Source organism: Sminthopsis crassicaudata, chromosome 3 (assembly GCF_048593235.1).
Source record: "Sminthopsis crassicaudata isolate SCR6 chromosome 3, ASM4859323v1, whole genome shotgun sequence".
Taxonomy (NCBI): domain Eukaryota; kingdom Metazoa; phylum Chordata; class Mammalia; order Dasyuromorphia; family Dasyuridae; genus Sminthopsis; species Sminthopsis crassicaudata.
Window position 1 is genome coordinate 32,730,566 of NC_133619.1, and position 16,057 is coordinate 32,746,622.

Below are 16,057 nucleotides of genomic sequence, written 5' to 3' on the forward strand. Positions count from 1 at the left end.
AGACCTGAGAGCTCTGCTACTTAGTACCGGTAGAACCTTTGGCACCCTGCTTTCTCTCTTTTGTCATCAATTCCCTCATCTGAAAAATGAAGACTTTGGACTAATAGATTTCTAGATTTACTTCAGCTTTAAATCTCTTCACCTGTAATGTGTAAAATGAGATTAGTTGGTGGAAATGACCTCTGGGATCGCTGGAAGTTTTAAATCACTTGTAACCAGGTCAGGTTTTTGTTAAGGAACTTCTATGAACTCAGTTGCCTCATTTTTTTTTTTACTTGTAAAATGATCTGGAGAAGGAGAGCACAAACCACTCTAGTATCACTGTCAAGAAAATCCCATGGGGATCATAAAGACTCAGACACAACTGAACAATAAAAAAGGTTTGCAAAGCACTTTATATGGCATTATCCCATTTGATGCTTATACCAGCTCTGATATGGAAAGTAACATTTCATTATAATCACCATTTTTCAGATGAAGAAATTGAGGCTGAGAGACCATAAGTAACTGAAAGAGGATTTGAAATCGGGTCCTACCATCTAGCAGCCTCTATTCTGAACGTGGAATAAATAATACTCCCTGCAAGGTTATTCTATGCTTCAATAAGGTATTAGATGAAATAAGCAGTTTGCAAAACTTAAAGAACTATATCAGTGTCTTAATATTATTGCACCATCAGTGTTTGGGGCATGCCTCCTCTTAGGGAAAACAATGCTTTAAACATAAATTTCAACTCATATATATATATTTTTTTCTTTTCTTTTCCCCTCAATAGCATTTTATTTTTCAAATTACATCCAACTAAAGATAGTTTTCAACATTCATTTTTGTAAGATTTTGAGTTCCAAAATTTTCTTCCTCTCTTCCTCCCTTAACCCTCACAAGACAGCAAGTAATTTGATAAAGGTTATATGTGTCCAATCATCTTAAACATATTTCCGTACTTGTCATGTTGCCAAAGAAAAATCAGAACAAAAGGGAAAAGCCATGAGAAAGAAAAAACAAACAAAGATGAAAATAGCATGCTTGGATCCCGTTTCACTCTCTATGGTTGCTCTGGATACAGATAGCATTTTCAATCCTAAATCTATTGGAATTGTCTTGGATTATATATTGCTGAAAAGAACTAAGTCTATCATGCTTCATCATCATATAATCTTACTGTTACTATGATATATCCTTTATCTATGATATTAAGGTAGTAAGGATTTGTAAACAAATTAGAATTCAGATGAATAAAAGTATTGGGACATCTAAACTTCTGATAAAAATTCATTATGTGGTCCAAATTTATTACCTAGAAAATATTATTTTATATGATTTGTGTCTTCCTCTGTTTTACCTTAGTCTTCAACTGGGTATTTAAATAGATATAGAGAAAAATGCAAGCTGTGTACAGGTGTGTAAGTAAATAGAGAAATATTCTATGGTGATATTTTGAATTTTGATTTTGCCTTTGGGGGTAAAGTAGGATCAAAGAAGCCCTCACATAAATGAAAATAGTGTTTGGGAAGCATGAGAAAATGTTTTACCTTCTATAAATGTTGCATTTTCATAAGCTCAAGTGCCACAATATTAAATTTGAAAAACGACTCGAAACATTTCTATTTGAAGAAATGTCGCTTGAGTTTCCATGACCTTTCCAACATCAAAGTGGGTCTCTGCAAGAGAAATACTTATACGATTGAAAGTAAAGACTTAAGCATCTTTTCTTTAAAATATTACATGATTTCAGTGACTTTCTAACTTATTGAATAGCGGTTTATCTTATAGTAACGAAATTATTCTCTATTAGTGATACTTGCATCTCTAATAGGGAGGTATGAAGGCATATGGGTTTAATGATAGCTAACATTTATATAGTACATCCTAAGTGCCAGGTACTGTGTTCAGTGCTTTATAATTATTAATTCAGGGGGCAGCTAGGTGACAAAGTAGATAGAGTACCAGCCCTGAATTCAGGAGGACCCGAGTTCAAATGTGATCTCAGACACTTAACACTTCCTAGCTGTGTGACCCTGGGCAAGTCACTTAACCCCAGCCTCAGGGAAAAAAATTATTAATTCACTTGATCCTTGAAATAGCCATGGGAGGTAGGGTTCTATTATCATCCTCATTTTATAGATAGGGAAACAGAGGTAAACAGATGTTAAATATAATTCATGTCTGAGTCTGCATTGGAACTCACATTTCTGACATCAGCTTAGTTCTCTATCCACTGCATCACCTTGCTTCCTGTACTATAAATACAATCATATGTATTGAGCAAATATTATTATAAGTGGAGTTATTTTTTTCATTTTAGTTTATTATATAGCAAGGTATGTTGGGATTTTGAGTGTTTGGACTGAACTGAATTTGTAAGCAGAGGACACAGGTTATGATTCAAATTCCAACCATTAGCAAGGTCACCTGTGTGACCTTGGACCATTTGAATTTTAGTTCCTCCTTAGTGGATTGATACAGATGGACTAAATGATCTCTAAGGACCTCTAAGGATCTCTACGGGATCTTCAGGTCTTTGTGAATATAAGGCAGTGAGATTTGCTTCTTTGTTTTTCAAATATTATATTTCACCTCCTCTTCCACCAGCTCAGAAATGGACTTCTTATTTTAAAAGAATAGCAACATTCTCTTCAGTTTTACTTCTTAAGAGATTAACTTTTTATTTATGCATGAGTATAAAATGACCAAAAAAAAAGATACCTTAGAGAAGAGGAGGATTTATATTATCCTGTTATAATAAGTCTGTCAACTGCTTTATCTCCTTTGGGGCAAGAAAGTCTATAACAAGATGAGATTCTCAAATTAGGTACTTATGTAGTGAAACAATTGGTTTTGTAAAGTAAGTGGTCCAACTGCTTGCTCACATCTCTCCTATCATCTATTCATCGCCTCTATAACTTTCCTGAAATGCTCTAGACTCTGTGGTATCAAGTGGTTGAGTCCACTCACATATGAATAAGAGACTATTCTCCTGGGAGCCTAATCTCTGAGAAAGATAATTCATTACTGGGTTAACGAGCACAAAAGTAGTCACTGGGGTGTCCATCACAAATCCATTAGAGTGAAGACAGAATATTTGAATTTCCCTTTCATTCCCATTGATTGCTCTCTCTGATGTTGGAAAATCATTAAATTTCTGATATGCATGCTATGGAATGTCTCTCGTTGGACAAGGCATGAAAATTCTGCCTCTCTTTTGCCTCGGTTGGTTTTCAAATTATTTTATCTGAACATGAATCTGGATTTTAAAATTATGATTAGAATTAGAGACTCTACATGGGGAAGAATTTCCGTAGTTGTTCAAATCTTTCCTGTCCAGAAGCCATCAACTTCATTCAATTCAGTGGTGACTTTAGAATGATTGTGATTCACGCTTTGCATTCAATGTGGTACATTCAGTGATCTTCGGTAGATTTTAATTTAATAAAATCAAAGGGAGAATATATTAATTTCTTATTACATGCCCAGACTTGTGCTTAGTTATTGGACATATAAAAGCAAAAACTCAACAGTCCCTGCCTTTGTGTGTCTTATAATCTCCTGAGCTTTAAGGGGAAGATAGGACAGTGTAAAAGATCCCTAGGCCTTTTGTTCTCCTCTTTTGTAAAATGGGAAGATTTCAGATGCAATAATTTGAAGGTCCCTTTCACCTCTAAATCGAGGAGCTTATGACTTCTTAAGTCCCTTCCAACTTTAAGTATTGTGATTCTATTTTCCTGACCTATTACCTTCTCACATTGCAGACTATACATATAATATATCTTGATGTCCTATTCCTATCCTGTTCTGTCGCATCTCTACAATCTTTAATTCCCCTTACAATAAGGGGAGTAATCTCTCCTTCTCTCCCTCCATGTTTCTCTCTATCTCTATCTGTGGCTGTCTTATTTGTTAGTCTCTCTGTCTGTCTATCTCTGTCTCTGTAGAATATATAGAATGCTGGGTCTGGAGATCCATCTTCCAACCTCCGGCACTATTTGATCCTGACTAAGACACTTAACCATTTTGCCTCAGTTTCCTCATTTGTAAAATGAGCTGAAGGAGAAAATATCAAATCACTGCACTTTCTTTGCCAAGAACTTGCTAAATGGAATCACAAAAAAGTCATGAAAAATGACTGACCAGCAGCAACAAAAAATGTGTAATCTATAGATCTCACATTAAGAACTCCTGCATGGAAATGAATTGATATCTATGCCTACTAGTACAATACTGCAAGTAATAAGTATTTGGTTCTTTATTAGCAAAATAAAAAAAAATTGGAGTGATATAATTTTTTTAATAATGGATATGAGATGACTTAAATTCTGAACCAATATGAGCACTCAATTTCCAATGTAATTCAACAACCTCTTACTAGGAATCTGCTGAATACAATAAATAAACATTTACTAAATTGCAGTTATCTTCTAGATAGTATGCTAAGGACTTGGAATACAAAATGAAATAGCCTTTGACTTCTGAAAGCTTCTATGTATGCAAATAAGTAAATAAAATGAGAATATAATTGTGTAAAGCATTTAGCATAGTATGTAGTCCATAGTAAGTGCTGCATAAATATTGGCAATTAAGAGAGGTAAAGGTAGTAGTAGCTGGGTGACTTAGTAGATAGTCCACTGGGCTTAGAGTTTGGAAGGCCTGAATTCAAATCTATACCAGACACTTACAAGCCTTGTAACCTTAGGTAAATTACTTTACCTCAGTTTCAGTTTCTTCTACTGTAAAATGGGATAGTAGCACCTATTTCATAAAATTGGTGTAATGTGCTTTACAAAACTTTAAAATACTATATTAATACTTTTATTATCAGTAACAGTAATTAAAGAGTGGGGAGATAAGGAAAAGCCAATCCAATTTATATGTTTTAATGAAATAAATACTCATTTTGTTCATTATTTAAACAGGTAAAAAGATGGCCTATCAAAAGGTGAATGCAGATCAGAGAGCCACGGGACATTCTCAATACTTAGACAGTGATGACCTTCAAGCCACTGCCCTTGACCTGGAATGGGACATGGAACAGGAGTTGGAGGAGCCTGGTTTTGACCGTTTCCAGCTCGATTGCGCTGAGAACCAGAACCTGGGGAATTCAGAAACTGCTGACCTGGATCTCGATTCCATTCAGCCAGCTACATCCCCTAAAGGAAGGTTCCAGAGACTTCAGGAGGATTCAGACTACATGACCCGGTACCCAAGGGCAACACCAAAGAGCAATCACTGTAATATATTCCGCTTCTCCAAAATCTTTTGCACTCTGACCTTTTTATTTATTTTGGGGATTGTGATTGGATACTATGCGCATAAAAAATGCCCTTCCCAGGATCCTTCTCCAGGGATGTCTGATCCTCATCTGTACCAGGAGATCCTTAAGGAGATCAAAGCAGAAGACATCCAGAAGCTTTTTAGGTGAGTATCCTGGAAATCTTGCTCTGCATCTCATATTGTGGAGAAATATGATAGTGATATGAGCAATGGCAGTAATCTTTCTAGACTTTTCTCATGGTGACTATGTCATAGAAAATAGAAAAATTCACAGCCCTATTTAAAAATTAATTATTTAATAGAATGCAGCTGCTGTTAATCAGTTAGTTAATTAATAAATTAGTTAAATGGCCATCATCAGGTCTTATTGTAGCCTTTCCATAATTTATCTAGACTCATTTTTTATCCCAACAATTTTTATAAAAATCCTTTACAAAGGATGTGTTTTGAAAATATTCTACATCTCAGCCTCCAACAAGTTGATAGATATGTGTCACGGTATTAGCTGTTTAAAGATTACTTTTATTTGAAGCATCTAATGAATATTTATTAGATTAATACAAAAATCAGAGTTTGATGGCCTTAACATGGTGCTAGGGGATGCCGTAACTCCTGTTTCCTCTTGGGAGGATCATAAGGAACTTAGCTTTCTCCTGAAGATCTCTTAAGTTTGACAATTTCTAGTGCTGCCGGTTTCTTCCCTTACACTTCCAACATATAAATCCAGGGGAAAGGGCTGTCCTTCTCCTTGCTCCCCATTGTCATTCTCAGAACTGCCCATTGTTTTTTGGAAAAGTAGTTTCAGTGAAATGCTTTTAATGTGAAAACAATGTCCAAATTTGTACAAGTATAGGCAGATCAAGGTAACATTTTGTTTTGTTTGAAATCATTAAATTACATTTATTCTTTGAGCTTTACTTAGAATTACCTGCTTCTAACTTTGGTACCATTTAGAAGATGCATTCCCTTTTTATAGTCTAAGGGGAGTGATAAGTCATTTCCTCTGATAGACTAGAAATTTCAAGAGCACTGGGTTGGGCACAATATCAATAGAAAAATGGCTTTTCCTTTAGGAGTTTTCTGTGTAAATTCATCATGTTGCCCTAGGAATGTATTTCAAAGCAAGGTAGTAAATGAGCCTGAATTTTATTTTTGAATGCAGTAACAGACTTGCTTTTTGATAGCCCAGACTGCTGAGGAGAAAAGGATAAAATGTGCCGGGTGCTAATTACGGCTCATGCCATTGCACAAACAAAAACAGGATACCTCATGCCTTGGCATCCTACCTCTCTGTATTTTAGGTGGCAGCCTGCCTGGATTCCCATTTGTCAATTGTTTAAATGAGAGAATATTCGGAAACAGGATGGAGCTGGGGCAGTGTCTGAAGATTTAGCCATGGTCAAATGTTTAGATTCTGTGTAGACAGAGAAGGCCCACGTACCGATCATTAGTCTTGGTTTTGGTTAATTAAACATGAGTTAGGTTATGTTTTATAAATGTCCTTTGTAAATATGCAGAACTCGTCATATGTTTTCATCTGATGATTAATCCTTTAAAGAAACAATTGGATGTGTTATCTTTACTTTTCAAGGATAATTTAATGAAGGAAAACTTGACCAGAAAACAAGCTAGAACTCTATTGTCATAATCACTATTGATTCATGTGTGAGCCTATTGCAGCAAGCATCTCTTCCCCCTTTAAAAGGGGAAATTAAGGAAGAAGGAAGGAAGGAAAAAAGAAAGAAAAAGGAAAGAAGGAAAAAAGGAAGGAAAGAAAGGAGAGAGAAAGAAAGAGAGAATACTTGAGTATTTTCTACAATGCAATGTAATTTGCAGACCATCATCCTTGTCCTTTTTGCAAACTAATATGCATTGTGCTCAGTGGAGATAGTCGAGTCTGCATCAGGGCCTCAATTTAGTTATCATGAGGCCTTAGCAAAAAGCTTCCCTGGGGGACTTCACATATTTCAGATGTACCTTAATTGGTGATCAGGCACACTCAAATCTGGGAAAGTAATCAAAAAAGAAAGAGAAATGGACCTCAGCGCATAAACAATGAGGGCCCTTCTTTTATCAGCCCCCAGCTGAAATTTGGCATTGCAGCAGAGATCAAAAAGTATGAAGAATGATTGCAGGTTAATGGCAAGCCACTCATCTGCCCTCACCCTAAATATTCCTTGATTTTTACATACAAGTAAGCAGAGATTTCAAACTGGAAGGAACTTTAGAGAATATCTCCTTAAATTTCTCATTTTACAAGGAAATTGAGGGCCAAAAATGACTTGCCTAAGAAAAAAACAGTTCCTGCTCTCACAGTCTAATAATACTGTCTAAAGTCAACAAAGGATTAAGTTAATAGAATGATCAGAGATCCCTAATTGTATGAGACCTGAAAAGTCACTTAAGCCATCTGCCTTCATTTTCCTAATATGAAAACTGAGGCCCAAGAATGAAGTGCATTGCCCAAATTCACCAAGTTCACAAATGGCAGAGCCAAGATCTGACATTTGAACTCAGGTCTTTGGACTCCAAATAAAGAGTTCTTTCCAACATATATAGAGCAAATGAAATCACTATTGCTTAATTTTGTTCTGGTTGTTTCAAATAAGATAATACAGGTAATACATTTTGCGAAATTTAAAACCTCATGTATGCTAAGCAGCTATTATTTTTAGTATTTTCAAGGTGAGGTGGGGGAAAGTTTGGACTTTTGACTTTTATCTCCATAAGTCTTGGGGAGTTGCCGAGGCCAAATGAATTTGTTGATTTGCCCATGACAAGAAAACAGAATTGGAACTAAGATCTTCTTGGCCAAAATTAGCAGTATTTATACTCGGATATTAGTGGATGATTGAAGCATGTCTGTATCACATAGATGTCTCTATATGTATATAAACATACCCACATAAATATGTATGCATGGATGTTTTATTATTGTTGAACTTTTTAAGAAAACGAAGCTGTTCAACTCCCTTTTTCTAAATGTTATACATATTGACATTCTGGATTCCACCCAAGAATGATGGCAGACCCCATTAAGCATCTTCACATGTATAGAAAAAAGCTTCCCTCACTGAACCAAGAGTGTCATACCTACCAAGATGAACCTTCTGATACAGGTTTTCAATTCCATATATGTTATCACCTAAACTGAATACCAAATATGCATTTTTTCATCTTCTAAATGAATAAAAATTCTAAAACAATTAACTGACCACTCACATGTGTATTCAATGCTAAATTGGGATACAAAGAAAAATCTGCTTCTCTTCTTGCTTCCTCAAACCCCAAAGAGATAAAATTTGGAAGGAAATAAAGACATGGAAAAACATGGAAATTGCAATTTCACAGGAAACATGGAGAAGAGAGGCAGCATTGTGTCATGGATAGAATTGACCCCAAAGCCAGAAAGACCTGTAGCAAGTATTAGCTATGTTGCCCAGGAGAAATCCTTGAACTTCTCGGTGATTTAGGCCACCTTGAAAGGTTATGAGTTAGGGAGACGGTGTCGGTATGTTTTGGTTACAAATGAAGCACGGCCCATGTCCTAAGCACAGACCCACAGAAGAATCATGAGCATCATGCTGGGAGAGCTAACAAGAGAGAGTCACATCTGGTTCACATCTGTCTCAGTAGTTTCCATGGAAGGGAGCTCAGTCTTAGAGAATATAAATCTTGACCTAGGTATACGCCTAGTTGAAGCTCTTCATTTAAATGTTATTGCTCTCTTTGAGGACACCAAAGTGTCTTGTGTACCATGTTCTTTTGCTGTTTTAAAACACACAGAAAGTGACAGCCAGGGGACCTGTATTCAATTCTGGCTTCAGTCTCCTGGGGTCTCAATTTCCTCATATGCAAATTGAAGCATTTGTTCTATATAAGCTTTTAGTTTACTTCTGGCTTTAAATTTTCTGGGCCCTTGGAAGTTGGAGCTATTTGGTTCATAATATCATCGATTCAAATGAGAAGAGGCCTTCATGTCCATAGCATAGATTAATAATCTAAAACAGAGAAATTAAATTAACTTCCTGGGGTAACACAGTGTCTGAGTAGGGATGTGAACCCTGGTTTTTTTGATTCCTAATTCAGTACCTTATTCATTACACCAAGGCTTTTTAACATTTTTCTACTCATTAGCCCTTTTCACCCAAGAAATTTTACATGATTCTGGGTAGGTATTCAAATCAAATATTTACTACTAATAAATCATAGTTTCATGCCCTTCACATTCAGTCACAGAAGCCCATAGATACTATATAACATTGCCTGCTTTTTCTTAATACAATGACTGATGTCCCATTGCCTTAAAAGCAAGAAAGAAAGAGTTCTAAAAATATCTTTTAAAAAAGAGAGAGATTTAAAGTTTGTGCCCAAAATCACAGAACTAGTCAGTGGCAGAATTTTTATACCAGCCTGAAAAAGGAGCCAGATGCCAAATCCCAACTGTGGGTTTTTGTAGCATCTTGCCTTTGCCCAGTCTCGAGTAGACATTCACGGATTAGATAAATACTACACTAAGACTTAATTTTCTCTCCAAAGCAAGTCCTTGGTTACTTTTTTGCTAATCGCTGCCTTTTTGTGGTCAAAGGTGTATGTAGGGAATAACCATTTATTACCTCCTTCTCTCCTTCTAAACCAGGTCTTTAAAATGGTCAGTCAACATGCCAAAGAGATTTTGAAAATTACTTGCGAGTTCTCATTGATCATGTAAATTTCCTGTCAAGCCTGAAATCAGGCTGTGAAGATGAGCTGCCTCTGGGATGACATATGTCCCCCAATTAGGATTTTGTTTTTCAGAGTGCTGTGATAATTGCACATTTCCCGTATATTTCATAAATTCAGCTATGCAGCCTTTTTCATTATTCTCCAGGCTACGGTGTTTTTATGTTTCCTCCCTTTCTTTATGTTGTTCTTCCTCTTCCTTCATCCTTACTTTATCTTTGATTCTTCCCTTTGGGTTTTCTTCCCCCAACATTCTTTTCTTTCTTTTCAACTTCTAAAAACCATCCATTTTTACTTCCTTCCCTTTGAAATTCTTCATCTTCCAATCTCTGAATTTCTCTTCCGATATCCCTGTATCTTTTGCCCATTTCCATCTTCTTGTGGTAAAAAGGTGAGTTTTCCTCAAGATATAATCCTTTCTTCACTGGATCTGAAATCAGTACAAACTAATTTCAACTGCGGATTTGGTCACTTACGGATCACATGACCCTGAGCGAGTCATTATGCACCTCAATATTTCATTTTCCTTTTACTTCTTTTAAATCATTTCTTCTACTCCTTTCTGGGTCTTAGCCACCCACCACCTCAAGACCCAACCAAATCCCTCCCTATTGGGGAAATGACAGGTGTCTGTCTTTTTCAAATTGGGTTGGAAGTGGTCACATTGGTATATGTCCTCATGGAGTCCCCAAAAACCACCATTTGACTTTTCTCTCACTGTTCCTGAATGATAACTCTCTAAACTGAGAGAAATTCTGAATCTAAATAGAGAAACTTTAATAAGATTTTTCCTAGCAGAAATTATTGACAGTTATAGTAACATTAATTGATATGCCTGTAGTTTTTTCAGGTTCAAAAAGCACTTTTAGTCATCGCAACTCTATGAAGTTATGAATATTTTCACTGAATTCAGAGGAGTTAAATGACTTTTCCAGGGCAAAACAATTAGTAAATTTCTAGAATGGGATCTGAATCCAGAACTGTTTCTCTGTCCTTTTGTGTGATTAATTAGCTAGCCCCCTCCCCTCCTTTGGGAAATAGTATTTATCTGAAATAAAATTAAATAAATATAGCTTTGGTTGTGATTATTTTTGTTTGTTTTATGAAAATATATATATTGAAAATCTATTAGCTTGTTTTTTTAAATAACCATTGACATGTACAGGTGTCATTCTATTAAAAACCCCAGATCTTTTTCACATGAACTATCATCTAGCCATTTCACTGTGGGAAATTTATTTCTTGAATCGACTTTATATTTTATCCCTATTAAATTATATCATGTTTGATATAGCTTGTCAATTGCCTACCCTGTCAAGATATTTGGTTCTAGACTTGTTCACTGCAAAGCATTCTGTGTATAAATTTTGCCAAGACCTTGACAGAAAGAAAATAAAGAAGGGAAGAAAGAAGGAAAGAAGAAATGAAGGAAGGAAAGGGAGGAAGGAAGGTAGGAAAGAAGTAATAACTAAATGGGGCAAGCACAAATCATTGGACTACTCTCCTAGAGATGTCTTTACAAGTTGACACATAAAAATGCTTGATTAGTTTTTATTTTAGAGATTTGGCTAATTCCAAATGCATCCTGTGGTACTATTATTCAACCTATGTGTTTCCATGTATTCCTCAAGAACAGCTTTATTTTGCAAAATCTGCTAAAATCTAAGAATATTTTGACTACATTGTATCTTGACCAAAAGGATATGATGCTAGTTTCCATGTTGCATTATCAATGAAGGCCATATTGGCTTATTTCTGGTGCTCGGTCCTTATATTTATTATAATACCTCTACATTCTTTATAGATTGTTTTCTACCCATATAATTAGATCTACTTGCCTCTTTTCCATTAACTAAAACCAAGGTAATGGATAAATTGAATTTGCTAATTAGAGTAGTGATGCCTAAGACATATAGACTTCCTGAGTTTAGAAACCTTAGTTTAGACTTGGCTGGAAATAAGAATTTCCATTCTTGAACTGATATTTTTATTTTCCTGCAGAATCACCTAGAGGCTGATAGAGCCTTAATTTTTTTAGATATAGAATCAGAAAGTATACATACATATAGAAAATAACATGTCCTAATATTTTAGTGTGTTTTTAAACATACACTAAGACTTTTGGAATGCTATGTGCATATATGTATAGTGTCAATATATATCTGGTCTATATCTGTGTGTAATCTTCTTTATGCTTAAATTGTTCTGTTCTTCACTTAATCTCTGTTAAAATGGTACCCATCTTTCACTGTCTTTTCACTAAGCTTTCCTGGCTTTATCTGTACTTTATGCTACAGATTCTGATAATATTTACCACTAAAATATGGACTATTATCCTCCTTCATCTTAGCTGATAACATTTCTTTTTTTTTATTATTATATATATATATATATTTTATAATATTATCCCTTGTATTCATTTTTCCAATTTACCCCCCCTCCCTCTATTCCCTCCCCCCGACGACAGGCAATACCATACATTTTACATGTGTTACAATATAGTCTAGGTACAATACATGTGTGCGAATATCATTTTCTTGTTGCACAATAAACATTAGAATCCGAAGGTACATGCAACCTGGGCAGACAGATATTAGTGCTAACAATTTTCATTCCCCTCCCAGTGTTTCTTCTCTGGGTGTAGTTGTTTCTGTCCATCATTGATCAACTGGAAGTGAGTTGGATCTTCTTTATGTTGAAGATTTCCACTTCCATCAGAATACATCCTCATACAGTATTGTTGTTGAAGTGTACAGAGATCTTCTGGTTCTGCTCATTTCACTCAGCATCAGTTGATGTAAGTCTCTCCAGGCCTCTCTGTATTCCTCCTGCTGGTCATTTCTTACAGAGCAATAATATTCCATAACCTTCATATACCACAATTTACCCAACCATTCTCCAACTGATGGACATCCATTCATCCTCCAGTTTCTAGCTACAACAAAAAGAGCTGCCACAAACATTTTGGCACATATATGTCTCTTTCCGCTCTTTAGTATTTCTTTGGGATATAATCCCAGTAGTAGCGCTGCTGGGTCAAAGGGTATGCACAGTTTGATAACTTTTTGGGCATAATTCCAGATTGCTCTCCAGAATGGCTGGATTCTTTCACAACTCCACCAGCAATGTATTAGTGTCCCAGTTTCCCCACATCCCCTCCAACATTTGTCATTATTTGTTCCTGTCATCTTAGCCAATCTGACAGGTGTGTAGTGGTATCTCAGAGTGGTCTTAATTTGCATTTCTCTGATCAGTAGTGATTTGGAACACTCTTTCATGTGAGTGGATATAGTTTCAATTTCTTCCTCTGAGAATTGTCTGTTCATATCCTTTGACCATTAGCTGATAACATTTCTTAACAAATAATTCCTTGAGGATTTGATTTCTGTATCTTATTAGACTGATGATATTGATTTAGTATGCTAAAATTATTATTTAGATAGATCCTTTTGGAAAGTGTTGGTGATTGAGGAAAAAGAATGCCCACATTTGTTTTCCTTCCTTATATCTGTCTTTTGGGTGACTTGGTAAAATAGCATATTATAGACCAAGCTGAAAATTTAAAAATTTGACTAACTGGACTGTGAATAGAATGCCAGACTTCCTCCATATCTCAACCCAAAGATCACTTTCTGTAGGAGTTCTTTCCCAAAATTTCCACCTACTTGAGCCTTCTTATATGAGATTATCTTTCATATATTCTCAAATCAGATCTCAAAGACTTACCAGCTGTGTGACCTGGAATCAGGGTCACACTACCACCTATTTGTAAAATGGGGATAATAATAACAATACCTAACTTTCATAGTTGTTGTGAGAATTAAATGAAATAATATTTGTCAAGTGCTTTACAATCCTTAAAGTAATATTAAAAATACTAGCTATTAGCATATATTTTGTCTCCCCTGTAAAATATAAACTCTGAGAGCAAGGAATGATTTTGCCTCACTTTGTACCCAGGTGTTTAGTATAATGAATGGCCCAGAGAAAGCTCTTAATGAATGCTTGTGGATTGACTGTCTGAATATTCTCTATATATTGATTTCTACTATTTTGGGGGAAATAATAATGAATAATTGGCTAGTGGGATTAAGATTATTAGCTCCTTGAATGGTATTTGAAAAAAAAAAAGTCTTTAAGTTCTTTCTTGAATTAACATCCCCTTTTATTACACCCTACTAAATCCTTCAATTCCTTATCTATACCATTCCTTATTTTTAATTCCACATGCCTTATTCAGGCCCTCTTTACCTCTCACTTTAGTTATTACAATAGCTCTCCCAACCAGTCTGCCTACCTAACCACAACAGATTGTCTCTTCAATCTATTTTACACACAGCTGCCATGTTAATCTTCTCTATTCATAGGTCCATTCATATTACAACACTACTCCTATGCCTTTCCATATTCCATGCTTGCAGTACTTAAGAGAGGTTAGCTGAAGTTTTTAAATTAAAAAAAATAGTAATTAAATCCCCATTTACTCTTCTAGAATACTGTTTAAAGTCTTTAGTTTTCATTGTCCTCACTTATCTGGCTTCAGCATGTTGAGCATGCTGTCCCCAAAGTCTTGGTGCAGTTTTAAATTAAATAAGACACAGAGACAGAAAGCACGCCAGAGAGCCTGAGTCAAAAGACTTCATAGAGTTTTAAGCCTTAATTTTTTTAGATATAGAATCAGAAAGTATACATACATATAGAAAATAACATGTCCTAATATTTTTAGTGTGGTTTTTAAACATACACTAAGACTTTTGGAATGCTATGTGCATATATGTATAGTGTCAATATATATCTGGTCTATGTATCTGGTATGTAATCTTCTTTATGCTTAAATTGTTCGGTTCCTCAGTTAATCTCTGTTGAAATGGTACCTATCTTTCAAAATCCAGCTCATGTGACATTTATTTGAGCATAGGTAAACATGATTTTTGGACTCTCATAGCAGTATTTTTTTGTATTTCTGAAAATATACATCTATTTTATAATTATCTGTATAATATTGAGGAAGGAAGTGGTTAGTACCAAAATGCTTTTGATGAGGGACAGGGTAAAAGGAGAGAATAAATGGGGGACAATATAGTTAACAATAGTAATTGCAAAAAGAAATTTAAAGAAGTTGCTCTGGTAAGGCCTCATTTCTCAAACATAGAGGGGATTGAGTCAAATTTATTAAAAAAAAAAAAGATAAGAGCTATGCCCTAATTGATAAATTATCAAAAGATATGATCTGTTCCCAAAGTACTCTAAATTCATACATATCCTTTGACCTAACAAGACCACTACTTATCATGAATACCAAAAGAAATTTCGAGGGGAAAAAAAGAAAAATGACATATATACATATATAATATATATATAATATATATATATGTGTGTGTATATATATATATATATGTAAGTATGTATGTATATATGTGTATATATACATATAAACATACATATATAACATTTCTAGCAGCTCTCTTCTCAGGAAAAAAAAGAGAATTGAGGGGATGTCCATCATTTGGGGAATGGCTCAATAAAGTGTGGTGTATGTTTATGATGGAATATTATTGTCCTATGAGAAATGATGAGCAGGATATTCTTGGGGGAAAAAAAACTGGAAAGTCCTCCATGAACTCAAACAAGTGGAATGGGCTGTGTACAAAGTAATAGCAAAATTCTGGGATGATCAGCTGTAAATGATTACTATTCTCAGTAGTACAATCATCCAATCATCAAAAAATCCTATCTGTCCCTAGAGAAGGAACTGATAGTGGCTGAATAGATTGAAGCTTTCTCCTTCCTTCCCTCTCCCTCTCCTCTCCTCTGCCTCTTTTCTTCCCCTTTCCCCCTCTTTCTCCCTCTATCTCTCTCTCAATTTAATTTTTCTTGGAGATTTTTATTTTAATTAGGGTGTAAGATCTGTTTTTTAAATCACAAATTGACATTTATGGAAATGTTTTTGTGAATGGGGATAAGGGAAAGAATCTAGAACTCAAAAATTTAGAAACTAATGTAAAAATGTTGAATATAAGTGGGGAAATATTAAATAATACAAAACCAAAAAAAAGTATGTGAAAGA

At 35.1% G+C, this 16,057-nt stretch overlaps 1 protein-coding gene across 7 annotated transcripts in view; it reads left to right on the forward strand.

Annotated features, from left to right (window-relative positions):
- Window positions 1–16,057, forward strand: part of NAALADL2 (N-acetylated alpha-linked acidic dipeptidase like 2) — a 1,407,963-nt gene that overhangs the window by 698,647 nt on the left and 693,259 nt on the right. For all 7 annotated transcript variants that reach the window (XM_074298220.1, XM_074298221.1, XM_074298223.1 and 4 more), the window contains one exon: window positions 4,911–5,412. In XM_074298220.1, the coding sequence (XP_074154321.1) occupies window positions 4,919–5,412 (494 nt within the window). In that variant the 5' untranslated portion in view covers window positions 4,911–4,918. The remainder of the gene's footprint in view (window positions 1–4,910; window positions 5,413–16,057) is intronic.